Source organism: Corylus avellana, chromosome 4 (genome assembly GCF_965113065.1).
Source record: "Corylus avellana chromosome 4, dhCorAvel1.hap1.2, whole genome shotgun sequence".
Lineage (NCBI taxonomy): Eukaryota > Viridiplantae > Streptophyta > Magnoliopsida > Fagales > Betulaceae > Corylus > Corylus avellana.
The window spans coordinates 31214616-31228866 of NC_142493.1; the positions used below are offsets into that span (position 1 = coordinate 31214616).

A 14251-nucleotide genomic window follows, 5' to 3' on the forward strand; every position below is an offset into this window, starting at 1 on the left:
AAACTATGCGGTCATGAAACAACAATATACACCCGTCTCTTCCAAGATGTTTATACATGTTGGTAGACTCAAACTCAGTCAATCTCCCAACTCCTTGAAGCTAGCCAACTTTCTCCATTCACTTTAATTGAGGTTCATACCTCGTCTCTTGCCTAAACCTATGTTCCACCAGGCCTTGAACCTGAACAACACCACCTACAATTTTCACCATGGCTGGCAGTCTGTCCATTGCGCCTTCAACGTGGAGCCGATTGACAACCGAAAGAGAAGGTGGTTCACTCTACTAAAGCTTATCAATGAATAACAACAAAACAAAATTTTGAACAACTTCAGAGTAGAGGTAGGCCAAAAAAAAAAAAAAAAAAATTGGGAGGATTAGAGCTCACCAATAAATAACAACAATATAGCAAAATTTTGATCAACTTTCAGTACAGACACAGATTGGTAAAAAGAGAAGAAAATGGAAAAAGACAGAATCTGGGAAATGCCATGTACTTTCGTAAGTTGACTCTAGTGCTTGGAGTCGAGGGAAAAAAAATATAAAGAGAAATTTTCGCTAAAGAAAAAAAGTGAAATGATCATCTATTGCCAGATCTCCTCTGTTTCAGCATTGCATCGCAGACACTGACAGCATCTAGATTATCTCTTACGTTATGTACTCTTACAATGTTTGCTCCACCTAAAACACTGGTTGTGACAGAAGCAACGGTGGCAGGATCTCTCTCTTCTGCAGCAGTTCGAGAGCAAATGTCACCTAAAAATCTCTTTCTGGAGGGTCCAATCAGTATGGGAGCATGGGACACAGCCAAACTTTTCCTCGCAATCTCTGCACGAATGTTTGGTAATCCCATTAGGATGTCCAAATTATGTTCAGTTTTCTTTGAGAATCCAATGCCAGGGTCAATGATTATCCTCCACGCTGGGATACCTGCTAATTCTGCATCCTTAACCCTCGAGTATAACTCTGAAGCTACCTGCTGACAAACATCATCATACTGTAGATTTTCGCTATTCTGCATAGTAGATGGGTTCCCCCTCATATGCATAGCAACATATGGTACCTTAAGGCCTGCAACAACCCTAAGCATGTTAGGATCCAACTGCCCAGCAGATACATCATTTACAAGATGAGCCCCTTTGCTGACTGCTTCTGAAGCAACTTCTGAATAGAAAGTATCCACTGATACGAGTTTTCCCTCTGCCTCAGGCATCCCAATAACAGCTTCTAAAACAGGGATTAGTCTATCTAGTTCTTCTTCGACGGATATAGTAGAGGCCATTGGACGCGTAGATTGAGCACCAATATCAATCATGTCAGCTCCTTCAGAAATCATCAAGCGGGCCTGAGAAACTGCAGCCTCCACAGAGAGGAACTTCCCTCCATCACTAAAACTATCTGGAGTCACATTAAGTATACCCATGACGGAGGTTCTCTGTGACCAGTCCCATAACTCATTTTCAATGGGTAAAACTCTTTTCATGCCTTCCTTTCCAATAAGGGATTCACCACCCATTTTCTCCCATGACTCAAAAATCCCACCAGAATGCAGTGAAAAGGAATGCCAACCAGTAACAGTATCACAATCAGCAGATGATCCCAGCAAATCCATTAGAGGGGCCATTACAAATGGTCTCTCCCAAATTCTTTCATGTGGTATAGTAAGAATATCAGAGTGCACCTTGAACTTTCCATAGAACAATATATCCAAGTCAATTGGCCTTGGACCATACCTTATACCATCAGTACGTCCCATATCCTTTTCAATTTTCTTGAGCGCTCCCAATAATTCATGTGGGCCAAATTTAGTAATAGCTCTAACTGCAGAGTTGAGAAAGTGAGGCTGATCAGTCACATAGGCTGGAGCTGTTTCATACAAACAAGCATGTCTTGTAATACTTATGCCTGCTTTGTTCATCAACTCCAAGGCTTCATTGAAATTATGTAGTCTGTCCCCCACATTGCTTCCCAAAGCAATCACTACTTCCTGCTCTGGAGAATGAACTTCCACTGAGGCATCTAGGGCTGAATGGACGTATGAAGCACGTAGTGCTGCATGAAAGATGAAAACAAGTATATAGAAACTGGCTCAGATAAATTTACCCAAAAAGATAAGGAAGCTTATGTAGCTTCTTTCTGTACTCAAATGCATCACAAATACCAATACTTAATTTCCTATGTGCCATGGTTATCCCTGAGAGCTGCTTACAGTTTATTGGTTTGGGTGGCATTCAAGTAAATCAATGACTTCACCCAATTTAGATACCAAATTGTTTCAAAATCTATTAGTCAGTCAATGGATAAAATAGGCTGGGTGTCCAGAACTCGTAAATTGAGCTTACATTACCTCTACAGTACTTCGTGAAACCACTGAAACAATGTTTGGTGTGCAGAAGCTGCTTCAAAGTATTCATATCAGGAGTGGCTGCTCAACAAATCAAGATCATACTCCTTTTCTCAGTCTGCACAGTTTATAATGCATGAAAAAAGAGAGGCATTTCTAGATAATTTAAAATCAGAAGAGTTCCCATTGACCAATAAAGGGAATAAAAATAGCTATTTGGAAAGAAAGAAATGGCCAAAGCTTTGAAGACGGTGAGAGGATGATACCAGCGCTAAAGGCATTTTATTTCCATTTTACAGTGGATAGTTGCTTACGATTGTTTTCATATTTCCAGTTTTCATGACATTTTTTTTAATCTCTTTTCTATTTCTAGTTAGGTGTTCTCTTGTATATTTCCTTTCTATTTCCTTTCCATTTCCTTATCATAAAAAAAAAGGGGATAAAAATGAGAAGGTTATATAATAGAAATTGAAAATTCTCCATTGGCCTGCATACTAAAAGCCCAGCAGCCAAAACAGAGCCTAAGAAAGAAAACTACTAATGTGAAAATCAGAGCCAACTGCTCTAACCGTTGCTTGGCATTTAATTCCTTATGATAAGAGAAACTTCTGCTTGTCCCTTACTTTGTTGAAAAAAGAAAAAAGAAAAAGAAAAAATAGAAGTGGGATTTCCTGTTTCACTCCTAACCCCACGACAGTGATTCTGATACTATTTAGTGTAGCATTGCAAGTGTTCGAACCAAAAAAAGAACTGCACTTAATCTACACAAGCTACTTATCCGTTTAAGGAATTTAACAAATTTAAGGGCTATGAAGTTCAATTAAGCCCCCAATTTTTCGCTCCAAAAGCACTTATTAATACTAAGAAGCTCAGAATTTGCAATTCACAAATCAAAAGTTAAAATGATGGAAGAAAACGAAGTTCCAAAGAATCAAATGACAAACGAAGCTACATAAAGTTCTACAGCAGAGCCAATGTATCGATAACAGAACAAGAAAAGTTTATTGGGATTCGTACATTATTGTTTTTCAAAGCAGAAAATGGATTGAGCACAAGTTCAACTGATGGGAATTTCTGCTGTGACTTCAAAGGTTAAATTTCTCGGTAATCTTTAGCCTTCAGGAAAGCATGATGAGGAAAAAAAAAATGAACTTTTTTTAGATGACAAGATAAATGAAGAAATAGAGATGAAAACCTTTTCTGGGAGACGATTAGATATTCAATCCGAACGAGCTGCATCGAGAGAGAGAACGAGACAGAGGCTTCAGAGTTGGTGAGAAGGAGAATTAGGAAAGAGTACCTTTTATTAAACGACCGCCGTTTACCCGATTGCGCTTCAACCAACAAGGCATAAAACTGATAAAAGTCCGTTTAAATTCTTTGTTCTGACTTCTGAGATATCTTGCTATCAAATTCCGTTTAACTTGACGGAATTCTGTTAGGTCGGAGCCGATAAAACGTGGTGCTGTCTTTCTCCCCCTTCTTAAAACAACTGCCGTCTCTTTGCCAGTCGTTTTGTTCCAGAAACCTTAAAACGCAGCGGCTGATGATAAGATCATAAGAGCAAGTGCTTTCCAAGTTGAGATTTTGCCTGCGTGCGTTTAAGCTCAACAGACAAAAACAGGTCCTCATCCACTAAACCCACTCTCCCTCTTAAACCCACTCTCACTTGCCACAGCCATGGCTAAGGCTGACACCCAGTAGTCTGAATTGCGCAACACGGAGCTCTTTGAAGCTCTGTCTAATGGCGTCTCTTTCTTTCACCCATTTTCTTTCATTCCCCAGGTTCTCTCTCTCTCTCTCTCTCTCTAACCATGTAGATATGTTAATTGTATATCTAAAAACCATCTCTTTTTTGTTTTTTGTTTTTTGCACTTCAAGGTTGGATACCGTACAGAGAAGAAATCCATTTTGTTCTTGACTGACCATGTCAATTACAGTTTAGAAGGAAAGAAAAATAATCTTGACTGGGTTTTGTTAGATATAGTTTATTTCTTTCTTTGTTTGATGTTTATAGTGTGGGATATATGAAGAAGAATCCAAGTTATCTGATGGGAATCTAATACCCTTAATTAGTTACAGTCCATTGTCCATCTACCCTCATGTTAAATAACTCCTCGGTGATGGATTATGCTAGTAATTTGGCCCCTTCAACTGTGCAGGTGCCATTCGAAATGGCCAAATTATTTGCCACTGAACTTTGTGCAGCGTCAGGACTTTAGATTACAAAATAAGTGGGTTCTTGCAGCTGTTCCTAGGAGGAAAGCTGCCGAAACATTTGGCGAAGAGGGACCTGATGAAAACGGGACTGTTGTAAAGAAGAAAACAACCAGGACTACGAAACGTGCCGGTACACGAACTAGGAAGAAAGCAGTCACCGATAATCCGGAGGATAGCCCTGAGTTGGTGGCTGCTAGTGATGCTACAATTGATGAAAGCATCATTTCTGCATCAAGTGATGACTCCAAGAAAACCAGGCGAAGGACTACAAGGAAGGGTATTACCCTTATTCGTTACATGGGTTTTTTGCCCCCTCTACAAATGCTTTATATAAATATACTCATTCTGATTATATTTTACTTATATTCATAGCTGCATCTGCGTCTACTAGCTTGGAGGAAGAGAAAACCGAGAAGAAGGTGAGGAGGAGGAAGACCAAGAAGAAGGATGATAGTGATGTGGCGGATAAAGGCAATGAAACAGAAGTCAGTGATCATGAAGAACCTACATTTATTGCAGATGAGGCAGTCAAGAGTGAGGAAGACCTAGAGTTGGAAATTGAGGAGGGAGAAGATATTAGCTATACATATGGTTGGCCTCCTCTTGTTTGTTGCTTTGGAGCTGCACAACATGCTTTTGTGCCCTCAGGAAGGCCTGCCAACAGACTTATAGATTTTGAAATCCATGAAAGCATGAAGGATAAATTTTGGGCCCCTGAAAAATTTATGAGGGCTCCCGGGGGATCTGCAGGCAGTGTTGCGATTGCTCTTGCAAGCTTGGGTGGTAAGGTTGCTTTCATGGGAAAACTCGGAGATGATGAGTATGGTAAGGCCATGCTATATTATATGAATGTGAATGAAGTTCAAACCCGCTCAGTCCGCATTGATAGTAAAAGGGCAACAGCAGTATCCCAGATGAAGATTGGTAAGAGGGCTAATTTAAGAATGACTTGTATCAAACCCTGTGCAGAGGATTCTTTATCAAAGGCTGAGATCAATATTGATGTGCTAAAGGAGGTACAAGGCTTCAGTCCTGTGCAAAGAGATAGTTTCACTCATACTTATGGTGCTTGTTTTTAGCTGTTAGAAGTCATCCTGTTCATTGGTGATATAACAATGTGTTTAGCTTGAATTGCTATATATTTGGTTTGTTATAATAGAGAACCCAAGTTTTTCTTAGAATTTGGAAGATGAAACGAAATATTGCAGGGCTGGTTGTGTGGTTATTGATGAATTACCTGTTATTTTACTTATGAAAAGGGCAGGGGTGATAATTGAATTTTATGGAAACCAGAAAATACATCCTTCTGCATGTTGTGAGTCTCACCAGTTGATTCTCTGAACATCTCTCTTCATAGGAGTTTGTCTGATTGCACATCACTGACATATCATATGCTTTACAGTGAAAGAAGATGTTACTTCTTTTTATTTTTAATAAAACTTGATTATTACTTGTCAAAAAAAAAAAATTGGTGCTCTAAGTTTCACTAGTGGCATTCAATACTGTTATTGCATTTCCTGGGTTTCCATCCTCGTTTAGCATGCATCTCCCATCTGTGTGTGTATTAAATTGTTCAAATTTGACTGGCTAGATTGCTCCAAGTAATTGTAGAGTGCTTTAATGATGTATTATGCAGGCAAAGATGTTCTACTTCAGCACGCAGTCCCTGCTTGATCGAAATATGAGATCAACTACATTGCAGGCCATCAAGATCTCAAAGAAACTGGGAGGAGTTATTTTCTATGATGTAAACCTTCCATTGCCTCTATGGCAATCTACCGAAGAGACCAAGATGTTTATACAACAGGTGTGGCATCTAGCAGATATTATTGAGGTTACTAAGCAAGAACTTGAGTTTCTATGTGGGATCAAGCCCTCTGAGGAGTTTGACACTAAAAATAATGCCAGCTCAAAGTTTGTCCATTATAAACCTGAAGTGGTTTCACCTCTTTGGCATGAAAATCTTAAGGTTTTGTTTGTGACAAATGGGACTTCAAAGATACACTACTACACCGAGGAGCACAATGGCGCTGTTAATGGGATGGAGGATGCCCCAATTACTCCTTTCACTTGTGATATGTCAGCATCTGCAGATGGCATTGTTGCAGGTACAGTCTTGTAAATGCACATATTTATCAGCATTATCACTTTGACTAATATAAGTGAGGCCTGCTTAGCCTGCATTTCTGTGGCTGCCACTACACATTCACTGCAACCTATTTTCTGTGGCTCATCATCGAAATCAAGTGGTCTTCAGAGAGAACCTTGAGAGTGACATAATATAGTCAACCTCCTTTTGTGGGGTAGTGGCTTACATATGAAATGCAGCGACAGGCCCAATATTGTTGTGCTAGCTAATTATCTGAATAGGTGAGGTTCTGTGGTGAGAAAGGTATAGATTCAAGCCAGCAGTTTGGTGCACCATTTGAAAGCAATTCATAGCGAGCAGTTTCTTTTCTTAGTCACTAATGTTCGGATCTCAGTTTTATGAAAAGTTGCACATTAACACATTGGGAAGTCTCTTTGTGTGGGCTTACTACACCATGTTGAGATACATGGATTTGGTCCAAACAATATTTATCTACCAATCGCTCTGGTTACTATTACATGCCCGTAGGAATCGACTACTTATAAAAAAAAAAGGAATCGACCACTTGACAAACTATACCACTCACTTGTGAATATTCCAACATATTAGTAAATAACTTTATCTCTAACAGAATGTTGCATTTCATTTTATTATTATTTATGATTACATAATGTTGTTTTTATAGATCTGAATTATTTATGACCTGATTTTATAACATGTAAATGTTTGGAGAGGTAACTGTGAAAAAGTCTTATGCCAAGAAGTAGAATAATATGGTTTATCAATTAGTTTGGATAGAAGCATCTGTCACAACATGAAATGTGAAAACGAGGCAGGCTGGTAGATAATTGTGCGAATATGAATTGGATGCTCTTGTTTTTTATTCTTTGACAACACCAATGCCTCCTGGTAATTAGCTGCAATTTGTTCTCATGCATTGGATTTGAAATGATCTTTGAGGAGCTAGATGAGGCTTGATCTTTCACCCAAACTAAACCTTTCTTTTTGCATTCTGTTTTTGACACCTTTCCAGCTCTCCTGAGAATGTTGACGGTGCAGCCAGATCGAATTACCGATAAAGGATACATAGAGCACACAATCAAATATGCAATTAACTGCGGGGTTGTAGACCAATGGCTGCTCGGGCAAACGCGTGGCTTCCCTCCTGAAGAAGATATGGAGGAAGAAGTTGTCCCTGATCCAAATGGCATTAGGTCAATAACAGAAATGGAATACCGCACATTGAAGCCTGTAAGTTGACTTGGGTGGTTGCACTGATTAATATAGTTTAGTGTTACATGCCTTAGATAGTCGGAGAAAAATGCTTCCCTTGTAAAGAGCTCTGAATGACTATTCCCTTTAGAAAACTGGTGGAGATTCTGGTCTTTGCTCTACTTTTTTAACACCAATTTTGTATTGTAGGGATAGCATCTATGATCAAAGGCTAAGCTTGAGAATTGAAATTAACCGGTGTCTCCGGCCTTACGCCTGCATTTTTTTTTTCTTTCATTTTTCTTCTGATTATCTGATCAGCTCATAATAGCTATACGCTTATTGCTTTTACTTGGTTAAATCCACACTGGGTAAAGAACCAATCATCAATCCACTAATTTAGCATATTTGCAGCTTCGAGTTGCGACCTGTCCAGTGGGGGCATTTACATATCATTTTAAAGGGAAAGATGTGATGCATTTGGTAGCAACAATAAAATACAATAAGTTGTGTTAATCTTATCCGTGTAGAATTTGAAAACCACACGCTTTTATATAATATAGTCGCTATCTTGAAAGATTTGCGAGCGACGATCACTTTAAATATTTGAAAGATATGGGTGGAGTTACAGGGTGTTATTCTTAATTTCTTTCTTAATTGAGCAGGGTATATTCTCCTTCAAAATCTGTAGACTTTGTGTCAGTATCTTCCAAGAATCCAAATGTTCATATAATTAGTTATTTTGCCAAAGCTGCTGCGTCCAGGGGGTATAATCCTTGCTCTTGATCCAACAAGAGAAAGTAACAATTAATTTAAATAGAGAAAATCGACATAAGATCCCTCAAATTCTTAACACCCAATCGTTGTCAGCCACAGCTTGATGTTACATTCTCGTAATGTTGCTGTTTCAACTCAAATTTATCATTTGGTAGACATTATGCTACTACGCAAACTAATAACAATCATAATCAGGAGAATATGTGCGTGTGTGTGTATATATATATAAGAGCATGGGGAGGGAAAATAAAAAAGGAAAAAGATGCTGTTGAATTTCATGAACTTGCTATTCCAAAAGCTTTTGCATGAAGGCCCCAACCTTATTAATCTCCTCTTACAAAAAAAGGATGATCACGCTTCTTCAGCCCTTCCCAAAGAAGAGAGCAAGAAAAAGCAAGATGGAGAATTTAACCAGAAGAGGGAGAAAAAACAATATAAAAACAAAACAAAAGGCGGGAACTAATGAAAAAGAACATAATCCACGAGGGTCGAATCCCACCACTACATACAAGCATACACATGGGCAAGACAAGCTTGAACCTACTCAGAAAATTGAGAGCAATCAAGTTTTGAGGCAGCTGGTTTGTCCAAAAACCACACCAACTTCCCTTTCGTTGGCTGGACCATCCTTGCAGGCAGTGACACGCCATCAGGTCCCACGTCGTCAATTGCCAAGTGTAGAGCCTCTGCTTTGCTCTCGCCTGTCACAACCACAGCTACGTTGGAAGCCGAGTTGATGACGGGCAGAGTGAATGTGATCCTCTCTGGTGGGGGTTTGGGGGAGTCGGTAATAAAAGTTACCCATTCATCTCTCTCATTGAGCACTGAGTGGGTAGGGAATAGTGAGGCAACATGGCCATCGGGGCCCATTCCAAGGAGTATGAGATCAAACTTGGGGCAGTCACTAATCTCAGACACACTCACCACACGAGTTTTCACTAATTGACGGATGCCAAACTCGTAGTCATCAGCAGCCTCCTCTGCTGACACTGAATCATTAATAGAATGCACGTGACTGGGAACTATAGGCACCTGCAAATATGAAATGCAAATGATCTAATGAGAATTTAAATGATTGGTGAAGAAGAAGAAACAGATCAAAGCAGAACCATGAATGAGTTTCATGACATGGAAATAAGACTTTAACATCCCAGTAAATTCATAGATCCTTTTTCCTATTTCTTGTTTTTTATTTTATTTTATTTATTTTTTATTATTATTATTTTTATATATATTAATAATAATGCATATCATTAATAAGCATAGAGGAACACGGCCCTAATACACAAGATATATACAAAAGGTAACCCCCTTTAAGTATTAAAAGAAGCACAAAAATCGACAAAATCAGAAAAGTTAGAAAAGTGGGAAATATAATATGCCCCTGTCCATATATAAAGCGAATTAACCAAACTGTTCTTGAGCTCTTCCATCAGCCTCTCATGATCTTCAAAACACCTCGCATTGTTATTTCCAAGATGTATCCTAGTTCCTCCTGCTTTTTGGTTGGAAGACCATTATGTCTCAAGACAGGACACGTATACAGTCAAATGGTAAAGGTATATCTAGTACATTTGGACCACACAAAAGTAGAAGACATGCCAGCATATAATAGTACGAATGAATCTAACCTAAGCCTGAATGCAGAACATACATATATGTAATCATGATTGCTCTAGTTTTCCATATAAGCTTTTAGTTTATTAACCTTATTTAGGTCTCTTTAAAGGTTTGATATCAGCTTTAAGATTTATTAAACTCCATGCCTCTTGTACGATGTCAAGAAACTATACTGGTTAAGCTAGTCGACACCCACCTTCAAGTCTCAATCACCTACAATGTGTCTGAGTTTGCAGAGGATACCAAGATGCATCAAAAGAACAAAGAATGGTTTAACTTAAAAATTATGTAAGATATGTAAGAAGATGAGACCTTTTCTGCTAGGCATTTTCCAAGACATACTAGCCAACAAGCTTGATAAACAAAACTAATTCTACCAAAAGTATGAAGCGTGCTTCATTATACATGGGACTCAATATGTCCACGCCACTTAATAAGAAGTAGAAAACTAGTTTGTACCTCCGGGAGTGGGATAGCTAACAATGCTACAAATTCATGTTTAACATTCCCTGAAAAGTAACTTAAACAAAATTAGGAGGCTTTATTCCATGAACCACATAAGCAAGGATTGCAATAGCTACAAGATTTGACAGCCTAACATTTGTCCAATTAGAGGTACATAGAGCTTACACCTCATTTTGCATATAAACCCAAAGCTATTGACAGGAAAACATCTTTTCTTGACATTTGAAGGAACCTTGTAAGGACCAGCTCTGTGGTCATACGAAAGGGCATGTGTAGCTAAACAAGATGCTTGAGCACATTCAGATACACTAATTAGTCATTCAAAAGATTACTGTAAGATGATGTTGAATTACATGATATTCACTCTCCAGGCCAACTTTCTAAAAACCAGTAGTTCTGAGTATGGTACAACACAATCAACAGGGGGACAAAAAATAATAATAATAATAATAATAATAAAATTGAGAATATCCTAATCAAGGTAATTTATCAAACATCATTTCAAAGTGAGCGTCTCAAATGATTTGTAAATTTAAAACCAATGACTCTGTTCATGATATAAAAAATAGCTCTTGATGAAAAGAATCATTTTTCTTTTCTCTGTGGGAAAGAGCAAGGAATCAGTTTTCCATAAAAGAAGTATTTCACTGATTCCCAAGGAGTCTAGAAAAATAACATGAAAGCCAATAAACCACCTTTATTACAACAAAACTCTTTTTTTTTATATCAAACAAAAAACAAAAGGAAACGTCACTCTGGCCCAATTGCAGTGCAAGTTGCCAATATCAGCTGAACCAAGATGTTGGTAGACAGCATCACGTCAATGACTAAAAGAAGAGAAAATTGAAATAACCATCATAAGGTTTGCACCATGATGGTAGTCAGATTGTATTTGGTACTCTAGACCTACAAGATCCATGAACTCAAAGCATGAAAAACCATGAAATTACTTCCAACCAACAACTTAACTGTCAAAAACAAACTATCCTCTTTCACACACAAAACATTGGCAAGGACTGACATTAGAAAGTTACTTCCTCTAGGCCACCGTTCCATGAGAATTCTCCCTAGATTTTTTTTTTTGGCAGCTATGTCATCTCCATTAAGTACCTCTAAGAACTCTCCCCCTTTTCAGTATCATTTTTTTTCTTCCAGGGGTTAACATATTAAAGGCTGTGCCAATTGATGACAAGATGTAGAAAAAAACAAACCTACATATATAGGGGCATTTTGTGCTCCCTACAGATGTAATATGCCCCCCCTACATAGTTTTGCCCCCTACATATATGCCCCCCCAACAAACTCTAGATGCTAGTTCCGCCCATGAGTGGAAACAAAAAACATACAAATGCTCAAGGAAGACATCCGATCTGAAGCATTTACTTTCATCCCCCTTCAACCTCTCTGAGAACCAAACACAAACCTACATATGGAGAGGTAAAGTAAAAAAGAAAGAAGAATAGATGAAGTCGAGGTTCAAACCTTGGACAATAGGCCATCCTTAGCTAGCTTATAATTGCTGTCAGCGTGATTTTTTGCCACAACACGCTCATCAGCCCAAAATATATACCACTTAGCCCAGTCTACAGTCTTGTTGTAAGGAGGTTCACAGAGTTTCCTGTTTCATCATGTATTTAAACAAAAGCACCAAAATCATAAAACTAAGGAAACCAGGCAGCAAAAGGAAGGCTTTGTTACCCCATTAAGCCAACGAGAGAACCACCAGACAACGCAATGGCAAAGACACCCCGCTCCTTCACTGATGCCTCTGATAATTCAGCAATATGGTATGCCAAATCAGTGCTAAGCTCATCTAAACTTTCATGGATCCTCACCTCCCCTCTCTCATTACGAGCCCCAGAGACAGCCATGCTTTCAACAAGTTTAACAGCGCTAGCCTAGAAACAGAAGAACAACAAGAAACCGAAGTTCAGATTGGTTCATTTTTGAAATACAATATCACCTTCAGTTTATGGTTTAAAGAAAGACTAAATAGAATCAATATGAAAAGAGAACATTGATAATTGCTTAGAAGAAAATGGATCAGAACATGAAATAGCGACCCTCCTTGCAGCTCATAAGCATATCGAATTATAACAGGGGAACATAACAATCTGGATCATTTATATTCTATTGAGTCCATGACAGTGGATTTATTCCAAAAAAAAAAAAAAAAAAAAAAAAAAAGAAATTCTATAAACAAATCATGAACTATGTGGTAACACAAACCCCTCTGTGCATGGAGTCAAAATTGACGACAAGAAGGCAATCCAACAAATGGGTATGATAATTATACTCCAGAGATCAACGCAAAGGAACCGAAATCAAGTCAAAGAAACACATTTCAAAACATATAGAAACATACTCGGATCATAAAACGTTCTCAACTCACAACCCCATTACACCAAGGAACTAAAAAAAATAGAATTGAAAAGAAAAAGACCACTAACAATCCCATGCAATCTAAGATTCCTGAACACCAAGGAACTAAAAAAAAATAGAATTGAAAAGAAAAAGACCACTAACAATCCCATGCAATCTAAGATTCCTGACACTGGCTGCAATGCGTAGGAGAACAAAAATACAATAAGAGATAAATGCTTACAAAGAAGGAGAAGAGAGGGGTGGCAGAGAGAAGTAAGAAACTGACGAAGCAGGAAGATTAGTATGCAAAGGAAATTACTATATATAATACTTACGCAAGAAAAGAAAGATTATTCTCTAATCCATTTACTCTGGTTTTAACCAAACCTTCAAAAGAATTTGAGAGGAATTTTTACCTTCTGGGCTTCCACGTGCATCCGATGACTATGACAAAACACACACGTACACGCACACGCACAAAAAAATAAAAACTCTTTCTCTCTCTTCAAAGTAAACGGATAAAACTAGATAGACAGGGACTGAATAATTAAACTACTTCGCTCTCTCTCTCTCTCTCTGTGTTTCTTACAAGCGATGTTCGGAAAATCCCTCCATCCTAATTCCTAGATCCACTGCTAAAACATCTGAGTCAGATCAAAAATAAAAAATACAAAGCAATAAATACATACAAATATTTTTGAGTTAATATTGCCAAAGAGAGCAGAAGCATTTTGGGTGCTTATTTTCGGTCTATATATATATATATATATATATATATATATATAAGATAAAAAAAGAAAAAGAAAAGGGCAATAGAGCAGAGTCAATGAGTCATTGAAGACTAAAACCAAACACCTGTCGAGTATGTACCCTGATGCTGAAAACTGTATCGATGGATTTGTTTGTCTTGCAAGACTAAAAAAGGATATGTTACTCTATAAAGGGTAGTGGGATATAAATTTATTTTATAATTTATCTGCATATAGTTATTGTTAATCTAGGGAGGGACCACATGCCTCTAGAAAAACAAAGAAAGTCGCCAACGAGTATCACCTCTGATGCTCAAGCAAGTGAAAAAATGGCAGAACGACATAGTATTGGGCTATTGGCTAAGGATTAGAATGAGTGTATTTTGATAGTGTTGTGCTTTTCTTTTATTTAT

At 38.1% G+C, this 14251-nt stretch overlaps 3 protein-coding genes across 6 annotated transcripts; 1 reads left to right on the plus strand and 2 right to left on the minus strand.

Annotated features, from left to right (window-relative positions):
• Window positions 1-353: 353 nt before the first annotated feature.
• On the minus strand, window positions 354-3626 carry LOC132177778 (Dihydropterin pyrophosphokinase / Dihydropteroate synthase). 4 transcript variants are annotated; one of them, XM_059590229.2, is made up of 3 exons: window positions 3538-3626; window positions 2346-2460; window positions 354-2050 (listed from the first exon to the last, which is right to left on the minus strand). In XM_059590229.2, exons 2-3 carry the CDS (start codon window positions 2410-2412, stop codon window positions 579-581), a joined length of 1539 nt encoding a protein of 512 aa, XP_059446212.2. In that variant the 5' UTR covers window positions 2413-2460; window positions 3538-3626; the 3' UTR covers window positions 354-578. The 4 variants fall into 4 exon arrangements, with proteins under 4 accessions (XP_059446212.2, XP_059446214.2, XP_059446213.2 ...); XM_059590231.2 differs by having other exon boundaries at window positions 2346-2423; window positions 3538-3605; XM_059590230.2 differs by lacking the exon at window positions 3538-3626 and adding an exon at window positions 3360-3507.
• Window positions 3627-3925: 299 nt separating this feature from the next.
• Window positions 3926-8153, plus strand: FLN2 (fructokinase-like protein). Its single transcript, XM_059592157.2, has 5 exons — window positions 3926-4127; window positions 4505-4839; window positions 4935-5578; window positions 6199-6670; window positions 7685-8153. Exons 1-5 carry the CDS (start codon window positions 4087-4089, stop codon window positions 7909-7911), a joined length of 1719 nt encoding a protein of 572 aa, XP_059448140.2. The 5' UTR covers window positions 3926-4086; the 3' UTR covers window positions 7912-8153.
• A 930-nt stretch (window positions 8154-9083) lies between these two features.
• Window positions 9084-13723, minus strand: PGL1 (6-phosphogluconolactonase 1). The gene is made up of 4 exons (XM_059591846.2): window positions 13506-13723; window positions 12424-12623; window positions 12208-12343; window positions 9084-9672 (listed from the first exon to the last, which is right to left on the minus strand). Exons 1-4 carry the CDS (start codon window positions 13524-13526, stop codon window positions 9181-9183), a joined length of 849 nt encoding a protein of 282 aa, XP_059447829.1. The 5' UTR covers window positions 13527-13723; the 3' UTR covers window positions 9084-9180.
• Between the last annotated feature and the right edge of the window lie 528 nt (window positions 13724-14251).